A 15,829-nucleotide genomic window follows, 5' to 3' on the forward strand; every position below is an offset into this window, starting at 1 on the left:
TCCTCCCACTGACACCAATGATGGGACACTATTCCTCCCACTGACACCAAAGATGGGACACTATTCCTTTCACTAACACCAATGATGGGACACTATTCCTCCCACTGACACCAAAGATGGGACACTATTCCTCCCACTGACACCAAAGATGGGACACTATTCCTCCCACTGACACCAAAGATGGGACACTATTCCTCCCACTGACACCAATGATGGGACACTATTCCTCCCACTGACACCAATGACGGGACACTATTCCTCCCACTGACACCAATGACGGGACACTATTCCTCCCACTGACACCAATGATGGGACACTATTCCTCCCACTGACACCAATGATGGGACACTATTCCTCCCACTGACACCAATGATGGGACACTATTCCTTTCACTAACACCAATGATGGGACACTATTCCTCCCACTGACACCAAAGATGGGACACTATTCCTCCCACTGACACCAATGATGGGACACTATTCCTCCCACTGACACCAAAGATGGGACACTATTCCTCCCACTGACACCAATGATGGGACACTATTCCTCCCACTGACACCAATGATGGGACACTATTCCTTCCACTGATACCAATGATGGGACACTATTCCTTCCACTGATACCAATGATGGGACACTATTCCTCCCACTGATACCAATGATGGGACACTATTCCTCCCACTGACACCAATGATGGGACACTATTCCCTCCACTGATACCAATGATGGGACACTATTCCTTCCATCATTGTTAGCACCTCTGTCAGTGGTAAATGGCTTGTGATTTTTTTTTCTTTTTGGGCAAATGGGCCCTTTCTTGAGGAAGGGGCAGCTCCAATAGCCCCTATGTTAATCTGGCCCTGACAGTGGGTACATTCGGTAAAGTAGGTACAGGGGGTATAGTAGGTACAGTGGGTACATGGGGTATACTAGGTACATTGGGTACAGTAGGTACAGTGGGTAAAGTGAGTACATTAGGTACAGGGGGTATACTAGGTATAGTAGGTACAGTGAGTACATTGGGTACAGTGGGTATAGTAGGTACAGTGGGTACAGGGGGTATAGTAGGTACAGTGAGTACGTTGGGTGCAGTGCGTACAGTTGGTACAATAGGTATAGTGGGTACAGTAGGTACAGGGGTATAGTAGGTACAGTGAGTACATTGGGTACAGTTGGTACATTCGGTACAGGGGGTACAGGGGGTATACTGGGTACAATGGGTATAGTAGGTACAGTGGGTACAGTAGATACAGGGGGTATAGTAGGTACAGTGAGTACATTGGGTGCAGTGAGTACAGTTGGTACAATAGGTACAGTGGGTACAGTAGGTACAGGGGTATAGTAGGTACAGTGAGTACATTGGGTACATTCAGTACAGTGGGTACAGGGGGTATAGTAGGTACAGTGGGTGCAGGGGGTATAGTAGGTACCGTGGGTATAGTAAGTACAGCGGGTACAGGGGGTATACTAGGTATAGTAGGTACAGTGAGTACATTGGGTACAATGGCTACAGTAGGTACAGTGGGTACAGGGGGTATACTATGTATAGTAGGTACAGTGAGTGCATTGGGTACAGTGAGTACAGTTAGTACAGTGGGTACAGTGAGTACATTTAGTACAGTGGGTACAGTAGATAAAGTGGGTACAGTGGGTACAGTCATAGGTGTGCGCAGCCTATTGCATTGGGTTGTGCACCCTAAAGCTCAAACACACAAGTGTGTGCATCTACAAATATATGACCCGGTACAATGATCCCCCTGCTGGCAAAGTGAAAGAAGGGCATAAACACTTCTCCTGGCAGAGCCGGTAAGAGGGAGATCTGGATCTGGATTGTGAGAATTCTCCTGGAATGGACACTCCAGGGTTCCGCTGTATTTCACTATATAAGTTGAGTTTTCTGGTAAAAATAAGTGTGAGATGCCTACAGTGGGTGTAAAAAGATGTCCGCTGCCATCCTTCTGATTGTTGGCTTACTGCGGACGAGTGCGGGGTGTACCAAGATGGCCGCAACGGAACGACACTTCAGTTGCATATTCTGATGGGTAGCGGTATTCTGATAGGACAGCTACGAGTAAGCATCACATGATGTGAAACGTGTCGGCCACCTTTTTCCTGTTCACTTCATTATGACTGCATCGCTTTGGTTGTTTTTTGGCTTCATTTGTACAATAAAGACATCGGGGTAGATTCAGAGAGAAGATACGACGGCGTATCTCCTGATACGCCGTCGTATCTCTGAGTCCGGCCGGTCGTATCTATGCGCCTGATTCATAGAATCAGTTACGCATAGATAGCCCTAAGATCCGACCACCGTAAGTGTTTTACACCGTCGTATCTTAGGCTGCATATTTACGCTAGGTGGCGCTTCCATAGATTTACGCAAGGAATATGCAAATGAGCTAGATACGCCGATTCATAAACGTACGTACGGCCGGCGCATTTTTTTACGTCGTTTACGTTAGGCTTTTTCCGGCGTATAGTTACCCCTGCTATATGAGGCGTATCCTATGTTAAGTATGGCCGTCATTCCCGCGTCGAGTTTTGAAAATGTTACATCGTTTGCGTAAGTCGTTCGCGAATAGGGCTGGACGTAATTTCCGTTCATGTCGAAAGCAATGACGATTTGCGGCTGAATTTCAAGCATGCGCACTGGGATTCTTTCACGAACGATGCGGGGTCACAGTTAATGTACATAAAACACGCCCACATCATCCACATTTGAATTAGGCGGGCTCTGTCCTATAAGAAGATCCTGGACTGCCGCACTCCTGATTCCTAGATTCAGATAGATAGGTCTATCTGTCCGCCCGGTGTAACGTATCTCAGATACGTTACGCCGCCGTAACTAAGGGCGCAAGTTGTTTCTGAATACAGAACTTGCGCCCTAAATTACGGCGGCGTAACGTATCTGAGATACGTTACGCCGGGCGGACAGATAGACCATTCTATCTGAATCTAGGAATCAGGAGTGCGGCAGTCCAGGATCTTCTTCTATCCAATTCTGATAGGACGCCGGCGGGGGGGGGGGGGGTCTAACCCTTCCCGGCTGTAGTTTTGGGTGGACAGACCCTTTAAACCCCAAGTTCACGAGGAAGTGATTCAGTGACACCAAGCTGGATTCCTCTGCAACCTTTTCGCACCTCCGGTGACACCGCGCTCAGTCCCTCCGCTGGGCACAATTTTTTATTAGAAGAAACAATTAGCGGCATTCTCAGGCGATTAAACACGACGATCGCCATGTAAACCATTAGAAGAGATGAAAGACAGACGGTGCTCCTCATTAAATACCAATTATAAGCGATTGGGGAGACGGAGGTTATCCGGTGACACATGGCATTGTTCACGTGTGGCTGGGGGCCGCTCATGGGTGCCAGCGCTGGGGATTCAAGGACAGTCACCAGTGCGGGAGCCACATGTCAGGGCAGAGGGAGATGTGTCAGCTGGAGGGTGTGACTCCATAGGTGTGTACTGCTATAAATATACATTGCTGGATGTATGAACAGGTACACACTCCTCCGACATCCCGGGATGGATACAGGACTCCGGCTCAAGAGCCCTTCCACCATGATCCTAATGATGGTCGCCCTCTGCACCGCAGGTAAGGGACAGACCCCCGACCAGGAGATACTGGGCATGTGTCACCAGTCCACTATATGGACCTTCTTTATCCTCTTAAGCCCCGGACCTTTAGGAAAGCTAAAGGACCCGGACAGTTTTTGCTATTCGGCACTGCGTCGCTTTAACTGACAATTGCGCGGTCTTGCCGACGTGGCTCCCAAACAAAATTGGCGTCCTTTTTTCCCCACAAATAGAGCTTTCTTTTGGTGGTATTTGATCACCTCTGCGGTTTTTATTTTTTTGCGCTATAAACAAAAATAGAGCGACAATTTTGAAAAAAAATCAATATTTTTTACTTTTTGCTGTAATAAATATCCCCCAAAAATATATATATATAAAACATGTTTTTTCCTCAGTTTAGGCCGATACGTATTCTTCTACATATTTTTGGTAAAAAAAAATCGCAATAAGCGGGGATAGTTTTATTGCATTTTTATTAATTATTTATTTTCTATTACTAATGGCGGCGATCAGCGATTTTTTTTGTGACTGCGACATTATGGCGGACACTTCGGACAATTTTGACACATTTTTGGGACCCTGCAGTTTGCACCTAAAGCTACGTGGTGTGTACTGCCCGTGTCCTGTGCAGTGTGCACCTAAAGCTACGTGGTGTGTACTGCCCGTGTCCTCTGCAGTGTGCACCTAAAGCTACGTGGTGTGTACTGCCCGTGTCCTCTGCAGTGTGCACCTAAAGCTACGTGGTGTGTACTGCCCGTGTCCTGTGCAGTGTGCACCTAAAGCTACGTGGTGTGTACTGCCCGTGTCCTGTGCAGTGTGCACCTAAAGCTACGTGGTGTGTACTGCCCGTGTCCTCTGCAGTGTGCACCTAAAGCTACGTGGTGTGTACTGCCCGTGTCCTCTGCAGTGTGCACCTAAGCGAACACATGCAAGTGCCCCCAGAGAAAAAGGCTTTCTATGGGGACACTCGCCGAAAAGAAGGCTCCTGGGGATACCCCAGAAGAGGAGGATTGGGGGTTGCTCTGTGCAAAACCATTACACAGAGCATGTAAATATACCATGTTTAGTATTTTCATTAAAAAAAACAAATAAATTAAGCTTTATTGTTACTTTAACTGGTTGACGACCAGCCGCCGTCGTTTTACGGCGGCAGGTCGGCTCCCCTGCGCGAGAGCAAGTCGTATAACGTCGGCTCTCGCGCAGACCACTAGGGGCGTGATTGCCGCCAGGCAGGGGTGGACTGACAACTCATGGGGCCCCCGGGCAATAGAAGATTATGGGGCCCCCGGGCTTACAGATGGCCACCACGCCAGGAGGCAGTGCAGAGGCGGGGCAGCTAAAATCTCGGGATTTTTACATCAGAAGCATGTCGGTTTCAGACATATCAAGGACAGATGTAAAAAAAACACAGATTTTTACATACTGTCCCTGGTTTTATTGAGTCTGGCAACCTTCATGGGGCCCCCTAGTGGCATGGGGCCCTCGGGCAGTGCCCGAGAGTGCCAATGGTCGGTCCGCCCCTGCCGCCAGGGAACATGCGATCGCTCGTTACAGAGCGGGGACCGGGAGCTGTGTGTGTAAACACACAGCTCCCGGTCCTGTCAGGGGACAAATTCATACAATATATGAACAGAAGATCAGTCATTTCCCCTAGTCAGTCCCCCCCCTACAGTTAGAACACACCCAGGGAACATACTTAACCCCTTCCTCGCCCCCTAGTGTTAGCCCCTTCCCTGCCAGTGGAATTTTTATAGTAATCCAATGCATTTTTATAGCACTGATCGCTATAAAAATGCCAATGGTCCCAAAAATGTGTCAAAAGTGTCCGAAGTGTCCGCCATAATGTCACAGTACCGAAAAAAAATCGCTGATCGCCGCCATTACTAGTAAAAAAAAATATTAATAAAAATGCCATAAAAATACCCCCTATTTTGTAAACGTTATAACTTTTGCGCAAACCAATCAATAAACGCTTATTGCGATTTTTTTTACGAAAAATATGTAGAAGAATACGTATCGTCCTAAACTGAGGAAAAAAATAGTTTTTTTATATATTTTTTGGGGATATTTATTATAGCAAAAAGTAAAAAATATTGAAAATTTTTCAAAATTGTTGCTCTATTTTTGTTTATAGCGCAAAAACTAAAAACCGCAGAGGTGATCAAATACCACCTAAAGTAAGTTCTATTCGTGGGAAAAAAAGGACGCCAATTTTGTTTGGGAGCCACGTCGCACGACCGCACAATTGTCAGTTAAAGCAACGCAGTGCCGAATCGCAAAAAGTGCTCTGGTCTTTGACCAGCAATATGGTCCGGGGGTGAAGTGGTTACGTAGTGGACGTGTATGGGTTATGTTTGGAGGATAAGGATGTGGTTTGGTGTCTATTTATAATGTGGTTGGATAGATTGTAATGAGATCCGCACCATCCATGGATCCCATGTAATCCCTCTCATTCCTCTCTGTTTATATATATTTTTTTTTAACAGAAGGAATTTTTATTAGAGAATAAAGAAATGTACCTCTGTTTATATTTTACACACATTACAGTATATCAGTCAGAGTTTTATTATTGCCGGGTGATGATGAGCATGCGTGTACACTCACCCCTCGTACTATAAACATTGTAATGTGACAGATGAGAGAGATTCGCACTCACTTACGTCACAATTCTTCACCTGATGTCATTCTGCGCAGTTTGTCATCACCTTCTAAGTGTTTGTATATATTTATATGGTATATGTTCGTCCAAACAAGCATTTGCAGCACACTTCTATTCTATATCAGTGTGCAGAAGATACAAAGTATCCATGCTTCACTAGGAGATTGACAGAGAGCATGGCATGATAGGAACTGTTACTTTGTATCTTCTGCACACACAATATACACTACAGTAGAATATATAGAAGAGAAGTGTCTTGTACTCTACATTGGGGGTAAAATGTGGCTAATCCTTCAGTTGTATTGTCACACTACAGAGCTGTAGGGGTGTGTGTTTCTTCCTATGGATGGTATATATACAGTCCCTTGTATGGTGTATATGGAGGCCTCTAGTGGGCTCATAGCAATACATGGTATTATGCACCCCAGCCAGGGCGCCAAGAAATTCAGGTGAAGTCAGAAACTTGGCTGCCACCATTGGAACATGGATGAAGGAATCCTTCCAACTGCCACCATTAGAACATGGATGAAGGAATCCTCCCAACTGCCACCATTAGAACATGGATGAAGGAATCCTCCCAACTGTCACCATTAGAACATGGATGAAGGAATCCTCCCAACTGCCACCATTGGAACATGGATGAAGGAATCCTCCCAACTGTCACCATTAGAACATGGATGAAGGAATCCTCCCAACTGTCACCATTAGAACATGGATGGGGGAATCCTCCCAACTGTCACCACTAGAACATGGATGGAGGGAATCCTCCCAACTGTCACCACTAGAACATGGATGAGGGGTGTCCTGACTGCCATCACTAGAACATGGATGGGGGTGTCCTCCTGACTGCCATCACTGGAACATGGATGGGGGAGGCCTCCCAACTGTCACCACTAGAACATGGATGGAGGAATCCTCCCAACTGTCATCACTAGAACATGGATGGAGGGAGTCCTCCCTACTGTCACCACTAGAACATGGATGGAGGGAATCCTCCCAACTGCCATCACTAGAACATGGATGAGGGGTGTCCTGACTGCCATCACTAGAACATGGATGGGGGTGTCCTCCTGACTGCCATCACTGGAACATGGATGGGGGAGGCCTCCTGACTGCCATCACTGGAACATGGATGGGGGGAGGCCTCCTGACTTCCATCACTGGAACACGGATGAATGGTGTCCTCCTGACTGCCATCACTGGAACATGGATGGGGGGAGGCCTTCTGACTGCCATCACTAGAACATGGATGAGGGGTGTCCTCCTGACTGTCATCACTAGAACATGGATGAGGGGTGTCCTCCTGACTGCCATCACTAGAACATGGATGGGGGTGTCCTCCTGACTGCCATCACTAGAACATGGATGGGGGTGTCCTCCTGACTGCCATCACTAGAACATGGATGGGGGTGTCCTCCTGACTGCCATTACTAGAACATGGATGAGGGGTGTCCTCCTGACTTCCATCATTAGAACATAGATGGGGGGGATTCCTCCTGGCCACCACCACTGGAACACAGATGGGTCAAGTCCTCCTGGCTGTCACCACTAGAACATGGATGGGGGGAATCCTGCTGACTGCCATCACTGGAACATGGATGGGGGGAGTTCTCATGGCTGTCACCATTACAACATAGATAGGGGGAGTCCTGGTCACCACCACTGGAACGTGGATGGGTTGAGTCCTCCTGGCCACCACCGCTGGAACATAGATGGGGGGAGTCCTCCTGGCCACCACCACTGGAACGTGGATGGGTTGAGTCCTCCTGGGTGGATGGAACATGGATGGGTTGAGTCCACATTGGCTGTCACCATTAGAACGTAGATAAGGGGAGTCCTCCTGACTACCACCACTGGAACATGGATAAGGGGAGTCCTAATGGTCGCAACCACTAGAACATGGATGGGGGAAGGAGTCCTGGCTGCAGCTACTGTAACCTGGATAGAATCCTCCTGGCTGGTTAAGGATTGCTGTGAAGACAAGACAAAGGATTGTATTGTACACTAGCCCATCTCGGGAGCCAGGAAGAAAAGATGTTCCTACTTTTGGCGGGACCATGGAGAACAAACAGCCACCTTATAACAAGCAGTACAAAGTAAATCACTTGGAGGCTTGGAGGAGGCCGAGAGCAACAGAAGACACTTCTCTGAGTCATGGATACGAGAATACTTGTACGGAACCTTTTTTTTTTTTTTTAAACCAGAGTTTAGTGTCACTTTAATGACAAGCCCCACCCACGAGTTGAACCCAACACCAATCCCTGATCATCAAGTTTTGGCGCCCGTTTCAAAATGATGAATTTCTATAGCGCCAAATCTATGAGATGAAGAGAGCGGTTGGCCTTCGCGGAGCGTCACGCGCGCGTCCTGTACTCTCTGCCTCGTCCCATCTTCAGCTCCGGAATGTATTTTTATTACGATTGGAGGAATTGCGATGGCGAGATTCTTATTTACTTTTCTTATCGGGTTCTGTGATTTGTTGGGAGGATTTTTATGGCGTTATAAATGATATCGGGTTTTACAGTCACGTTTTTTTTTTTTTAGACTGATGATTTTTTTATTGTATCCATCAACTTATAACAGGATGGCGTCCTTATTGTGGTATTTATATAGTTCTGGATAATAGATTTGAATTTGTGAGTACATAAGATCTGGGTGTTGTATCTAGTTGATTAGCGGGTGCTGAATATTGTTGATCCTCTTGCTGCTGGCCCTTTAAATACCCCGAGGTTGGGGGCTCACAACTATGCACTCAGTATGATTGGGGCGCAGTGATGATGTCATTGGTAGCCCCGCCCACTGGCTCCTGATCGCTGGTCTTTGATGATGAGCTGTCTGTAACAACTCATTCATCTGGGGGGCGCTATTCGAGTACAACATCCCAATGTCTATATGTGGCTGCTTGGTTAAGGCCCACCTCTGCGCTGCCTCTTATATATGTGACGCCGGTGGGAAGAATTTAAGGCCCCACTTACACCTGTGTGTTGCGGCAACATGGGGTAACGCATGCGTATTACCTCAACGCATGGTATTACACCGGCTGGATGTGTCCTTCATTGTGGAGCTATTCATTTTAAATGACACCTCCATGCACCGCAGTACATACACTTCGCTTTGTGTTGCTCTGCTTTGCTAAAGAAGGGTCATGCTCAGGGCCGGCCCTACCATTGGTCCCAGGCAGCACTTTGAAAGGGGCCGCAAATTGAACTGCGGCCGCCTCTCCTCTTCTATTTTTTTTTCCAGCAGTTTTGTGTGCCATGATGACAACTGCCCCCCGGGCCGCTAAGCCTGCCCCTATACTACCCTAGCCTGTCCATATACTGCCCTAGCCTGTCCACATACTACCCTAGCCTGTCCATATACTATACTACCCTAGCCTGTCTATATACTACCCCAGTCTGTCTATATATTACTCTAGCCTGCCCCTATGCTACCCCAGCCTGTCTATATACTACCCTAGCCTATCCATATACTATACTACCCCAGCCTGTCTATATACTACCCCAGCCTGTCTATATACTACCCTAGCCTGTCCATATACTACCCCAGCCTGTCTATATACTACCCTAGCCTGCCCATATACTACCCCAGCCTGTCTATATACTACCCTAGCCTATCCATATACTATACTACCCCAGCCTTTCTATATACTACCCCAGCCTGTCTATATACTACCCTAGCCTGTCCATATACTACCCCAGCCTGTCTATATATTACTCTAGCCTGCCCCTATACTGCCCTAGCCTGTCTATATACTACCCTAGGTCGTCTATATACTACCCTAGCCTGTCAATATACTACTTTAGCCTGCCCCTTTACTGCCCTAGCCAGCCCCTATACTACCCTAGCCTGTCCATATACTGCCCTAGCCTGTCCATATACTACTCCAGCTTGCCCCTACACTGCCCCATTTACTACCCTAGCCTGCCCTATATTACCCTAGCCAGTCTATATACTGCCTTACCATGTCTATATACTACCCTAGCCTGTCCATATACTACCCTAGCCTGCCCCTATACTGCCCTAGCCTGCCTCTATACTGCCCTAGCCTGTCCATATACTACCCTAGCCTGTCCATATACTACCCCAGCCTGTCTATATACTACCCCAGCCTGCTCCTATACTACCCTAGCCAGTCTATGTACTACCCGAGCCTGTTTATATACTACTCCAGCCTGCCCCATACACTGCCCTAGCCTGGCTATATACTACCCTAGCGGCTAGCCTGTCTAAATATTACCCCAGCCAGTCTATATACCCTAGCGTGCCCATTTACTACCCTAGCCTGTCCTATATTACCCCAGCCAGTCTATATACTACCCTAGCCTGTCTATATACTACTTTAGCCTGCCCCTTTACTACCCTAGCCTATCCATATACTACCCTAGCCTGTCTATATACTACCCTAGCCCGCCCCTTGAAATTGAACATAACGATATGTCAATGTAAATTTACTTTTCGTTTTAATTATCATGATATAAAATAATGGATGTGGGAGCAGAGAGATGAGCTCATCATTCCGCTGCTTCTCTTTTCTCTGTCCAATCACAGCCTGGGGGAGGGACAAGACCTGTAAGTGTTACTGAACTGCAGCAGAAGGGAAAAAAATCAGGTCTCCTCCCTTGCCGTAGAGGGCAGTGCTGTGATGCAGCACTGTTTAAATTTCAGGACAGGATGGACAGAAAAGCAATCCCTTTGGCACTTTATGTTACTGATATTTCCATAAAGAATATGAGGGCTGCAGCTGCAAGCCCCTCCTCCTGAAAATGCCACTTGCCTGGCTGCAATGTTGATCCAGTAGCTGCTTCCAATAGAGACAGCCAGGACACTGGTATTCTGGAAGGATGGTCAAGCATTGGAAGTTCTGGATTCACTCACTCAGGTTTCCTTTAAGAGGGAGAAGCAGTGACAACACGTGCGCTAACAATGACCGGCCGCCCGCCCGGCTCGGGGACTCACCAGACTGGAGGATCCACTCAATGGGCTGCTTGTGTTACGGAGAATCAGAAATGTAGAAATATCGATGTCTTCTATGATAAGATATTCTGGAGAAGTTCCAGGACCCGGGCTCTGAGGTAACACCCCTTCCAGGGAAAAAGTAGAGGAAATCCTGTTCAGGCTAAAAATAGAAAAGAAAAGCAAAATATTTGTATATAGATATAAAAAACATTATAAATAACTTTTTTTTTTTTAAGTGATCCTCTGTTCCCAGCAGCATAAAGGATCAGATTCACATAGATTTACGTTACTCCACGGCGGCATAACGTATCCCATTTACGTTACACTGCCGCAGGTTTACAGCGTAAGTGCCTGATTCACAAAGCTCTTACCTGTAAACTTGCGGCGGTGTAACGTAAATGCGCTCGGCGCAAGCCCGCCTATTTCAAATGGGGCGGGCACCATTTAAATTAGGCGCGTACCCGCGCCGAACGGTCTGCGCTAGATGATTAGGGTGTGCCCAGGCACATCCGACACACCCTGTGCGCACGCCTATGGTACTAAGTATCAGAGGAAGTTCAGCATTTGGCCAATAGATGGTGCTAAGCATCAAAAGAAAATTCCGCATTTGACCACTAGATGGTGCTAAGTATTATATAAGATCCACTAGCGCCATCTAGTGGCCACACGTGGTATTTTAGATTTTAAATCAGTGAAAAACATTTGTCCAGCACAGGAAATTGTCTAATAACGTGTTTTCTGCGTTTTTTTTTATTTTTAAGAATGCACCCCTATTTGTTTTTATTGCTATAATACTGAGATTCCATAACTTTAAATTAGTATTCATTTTATTTAAATCTCTCTCTCTATAATATATATATTAATCATTGTGACGGGGCCCTATAGCAGTCACACAGGATGCCATGTTCATAGCTATGCTCTTGGATGGGAATAATGAAATCTGGTTAGAAGGGGAATTTTTCCGTCTTTTTCTTACTCATGTAATTGTCAAATGTAAAGACAGGTCCTCCCTATACCACGCGGCCCCAGTTTGCATGGAACTCCCTTATTCCAAAGACAGAACAATGCATATTCCATCCTGAAATCTGCAATTAATTCTGCATAATGATAGGTGGGGCCCCCCGGCTGCGTTGCCTGTGACAGGTAGAGATGATGGCGGCGCCGCCCACAGACAATTAGCCCTCTGCCAGCGGGAATCTGTCCAACTCCCAGCCCCTGCCAGGTTATATATGTGTGTGTGTGTTCTGGGACCAGGGGGCGGACTGACCATTGAGGCACTCGGGCACTGCCCGAGGGCCCCATGCCACTAGGGGGCCCCATCAGGGTTGCCAGGCTCAATAAAACCAGGGACAGTATGTAAAAATCTGTGTTTTTTTTTTACATCTGTCCCTGATATGTCCGAAACCGACATGCTTTTGATGTGAAAATCCTGAGATTTTAGCTGCCCCGCCTCTGCACTGCCTCCTGGCGTGGTGGCCATCTTTAACCCCGGGGGCCCCATAATCTTCTATTGCCCGGGGGCTAGGGTGACCACATTTTCGAACTGCCATTCAGGGACACCCCCCGCGCATGCCCTCGGCCCCCGGGCACGCACTTGTGCCAGCCCAAAAAAATATGGTTTTTGATACTTTTTTGTCAGTTTAGACAGGTGGTATACAATTTTTACATATATATTTTTTATTACCCCCACTTGTCAGCTTCATTTTTATTTCCCCCCCACTTGTCAGTTTCATTTTTATTGCCCCCCAGGGCAGGGCCCCACTTTGTCAGCCTCATTTATTACTGTACTGTCCCCAGCCCCAATTTGTCACCTGACCTGCTCCAATCAGGTTCAATTTGCTCACCTGCTAATCCGGACTGGTCTGGTGTGGTGGGCGGTTGAGCGCCAGTCTTTTATCCCATCCAGGCTGGGGGGCCCTCCTCAGGCAGTCGGGTGGCTCGGGCCGCAGGCGGGAGGAGGAGAAGTCGGGCAATGCACTGTGGGAGTCGGGACGGGCAGTCAAACCCGTGGATCTAAGTCAGCCAGCAGTACAGAATGCGCCACCTGCCGGGAGGTCACTGAAGCCTGGAGGAGTCAGGAGGTGCTGCTGCCGCGGTCAGAGAAGGAGAGGAGGTGGGTGGACTGGGAGAGCAGGGCAGCACTGGGTAAAGGCCTTGCTCCTCTTGGCCTCACTCTGAGACTCTGCGAATGTGACGTCACTGGTTGCCAGACGCCAGGCGGGGCGACCCTAGCAACCAGTTTAGCAATTGTCTATTAGGGTGGCTGTGTGTCCTCATTTCTTTCCGGGACACTGTATTGTCCCGGAATGAAGGTGCACGGGACATAAATGTGAATTGCGGGACAATCCCGGGCAATCCGGGACACGTGGGAACCCTACCGGGGGCCCCATGAGTTGTCAGTCCGCCCCTGTCTGGGACATTCTATAGGAGGCGAGTCGAGGCCTTTCTTGTATCACTGTATATTGGTCAGGCAAGGCACTGACACCTTCGCAGCCATTGAGCTCTATGCTGGGTGCTCCCAGGGCCGCCATCAGGGGGGTACAGGCAGTACACCTGTAAGGGGCCCGGATGGCAACCCCCTTTAAAAAAAAAATAAAAAATATATATATATATATATATATATATATATATATATATATATATATATATATATTTTTAGGGGTCCGGAGTCCCACAGGGCCCCAGATGGCAACCCCCCCCCCTTTTTTTGTATTTATTTTTTATAAAAAAAAAAATCATATATTTTTATTTTATTTTTTATTAAAGGGCCAATTTTATTTTTATAAATTTATTTTATTTATTTTATATAAATTTAAAAACTGTTCAAATTAAATTATTTCTATTGATAAGATGATGATGATGATGAATATAATTATTATTATATTTAAAAAAAAAGGTAGATTTATTTTTTTCAAGAAAATGTCACCTAAGCAGCTTGATGATTCGGATGAAGATTTTCAGCTTGGTGAAGTGTGAGAAATTCCACTTTCCCTTCCTGCATTACAAACGTGTGACAGCAGCCGATGCAGCAGACCCAGCTGAGTCAGCGAGCCGCGCTCCTCCAGACACGGAGGTTTCCGCCGGGTGGAATACAATCCCCCAGTCATGGATGAGAAAATTCCTCAGTGAAAGATGAACTCAGCTGCGAGTGACAGTGCAGGCAGCTGAGTCACCGAGTGTCTGGGGAAGAGACTCAGAAAGTTCCCACGCCTCGCTATGGAGGGTTTAGCGAGGAGCATTGTGTGTCTGGTGTGAGGACGACTCCTCCCGGCTCAGTTTGGATGGAAATATTTAAGTTACCTTTTTAAATTGAAACATTTAATAACCCATACGCAGGGGCGGACTGACCATTCAGGCACTCGGGCACAGCCCGAGGGCCCCATGCCACTAGGGGGCCCCATCAGGGTTGCCAGCCTCAGTAAAACCAGGGACAGTATGTAAAAATCCCAAGATTATAGCTGCCCCGCCTCTCCAGTACCTTTTCAGTGTGTGTATGTGTGTGTATGTATACTGTGTGTGTAAATTGTGTGTCTGTGTGTGTATACTGTGTATGTATATTGTACGTGACTGTGTGTATACTGTGTGGCCCCATAATCTATTGCCTGGGGGACCCATAATCTCCTATTGCCCGGAAACCCCATAATCTCCAATTGCCCGGAAACCTCATAATCTCCTATTGCCCGGGGGCCCCCTAATCTCTTATTGCCCAGGGGCCCCATGAGTTTTCAGTCCGCACCTGCCCATACGTGCCCTTAACAATCAAAGGACAGTGAGAATGGGGATTTTATTGTGATCAAAATACATCAGAAAACGAAAAAGGGTTGAGCTATATGTAGGGTTGAGGGGTGCGCTATGTACAGAGTGCAGGGTTGAGGGGTGCTCTACGTGCAGAGTTGAGGGTTGCGCTATATGTAGGGTTGAAGGGTGCACGATGTGCAGAGTGCAGGGTTGAGGGGTGCGCTACGTGCAGAGTTGAGGGTTGCGCTATATGTAGGGTTGAAGGGTGCATGATGTACAGAGTGCAGGGTTAAGGGGTGCACGATGCAGCGATACGTGCAGAGTTGAGAATTGCGCTATATGTAGGGTTGAGGGGTGCACTATGTACAGAGTGCAGGGTTGAGGGTTGCGCTATATATAGGGTTGAGGGGTACACTATGTACAGAGTACAGGGTTGAGGGGTGTGCGCTACATGCAGAGTTGAGGATTGAGCTATATGTAGGGTTGGGGGTTGTACTATGTACAGAGTGCAGGGGTGAGGGGTGTACTATGTACAGAGTGCAGGGGTGAGGGGTGTACTATGTACAGAGTACAGGGGTGAGGGGTGCACTATGTACAGAGTACAGGGTTGAGGGGTGTGCGCTACATGCAGAGTTGAGGATTGAGCTATATGTAGGGTTGAGTGGTGTACTATGTACAGAGTGCAGGGGTGAGGGGTGCACTATGTACAGAGTGCAGGGTTGAGGGGTGTGCTACGTGCAGAGTTGAGGGTTGCACTATATGTAGGGTTTAGGGGTGCACTATGTAAAGAGTGCAGGGTTGAGGGTTGCGCTATATGTAGGGTTTAGGGGTGCACTATGTAAAGAGTGCAGGGTTGAGGGTTGCGCTATATGTAGGGTTGAGGGGTGCACTGTAA

The 15,829-nt window shown here is 47.5% G+C and overlaps 1 protein-coding gene across 2 annotated transcripts in view; it reads left to right on the forward strand.

The window, feature by feature from the left end:
* The first annotated feature begins 3,489 nt into the window (after positions 1 to 3,489).
* Positions 3,490 to 15,829, forward strand: part of LOC120943006 (polyserase-2-like) — a 28,083-nt gene continuing 15,743 nt past the window's right edge. For both annotated transcript variants that reach the window (XM_040356039.1, XM_040356038.1), the window contains exon 1: positions 3,490 to 3,597. In XM_040356039.1, coding sequence (XP_040211973.1) covers positions 3,495 to 3,597 — 103 coding nt within the window. In that variant the 5' untranslated portion in view covers positions 3,490 to 3,494. The remainder of the gene's footprint in view (positions 3,598 to 15,829) is intronic.

Source organism: Rana temporaria, chromosome 6 (assembly GCF_905171775.1).
Source record: "Rana temporaria chromosome 6, aRanTem1.1, whole genome shotgun sequence".
NCBI classification, from domain to species: Eukaryota; Metazoa; Chordata; class Amphibia; order Anura; family Ranidae; genus Rana; species Rana temporaria.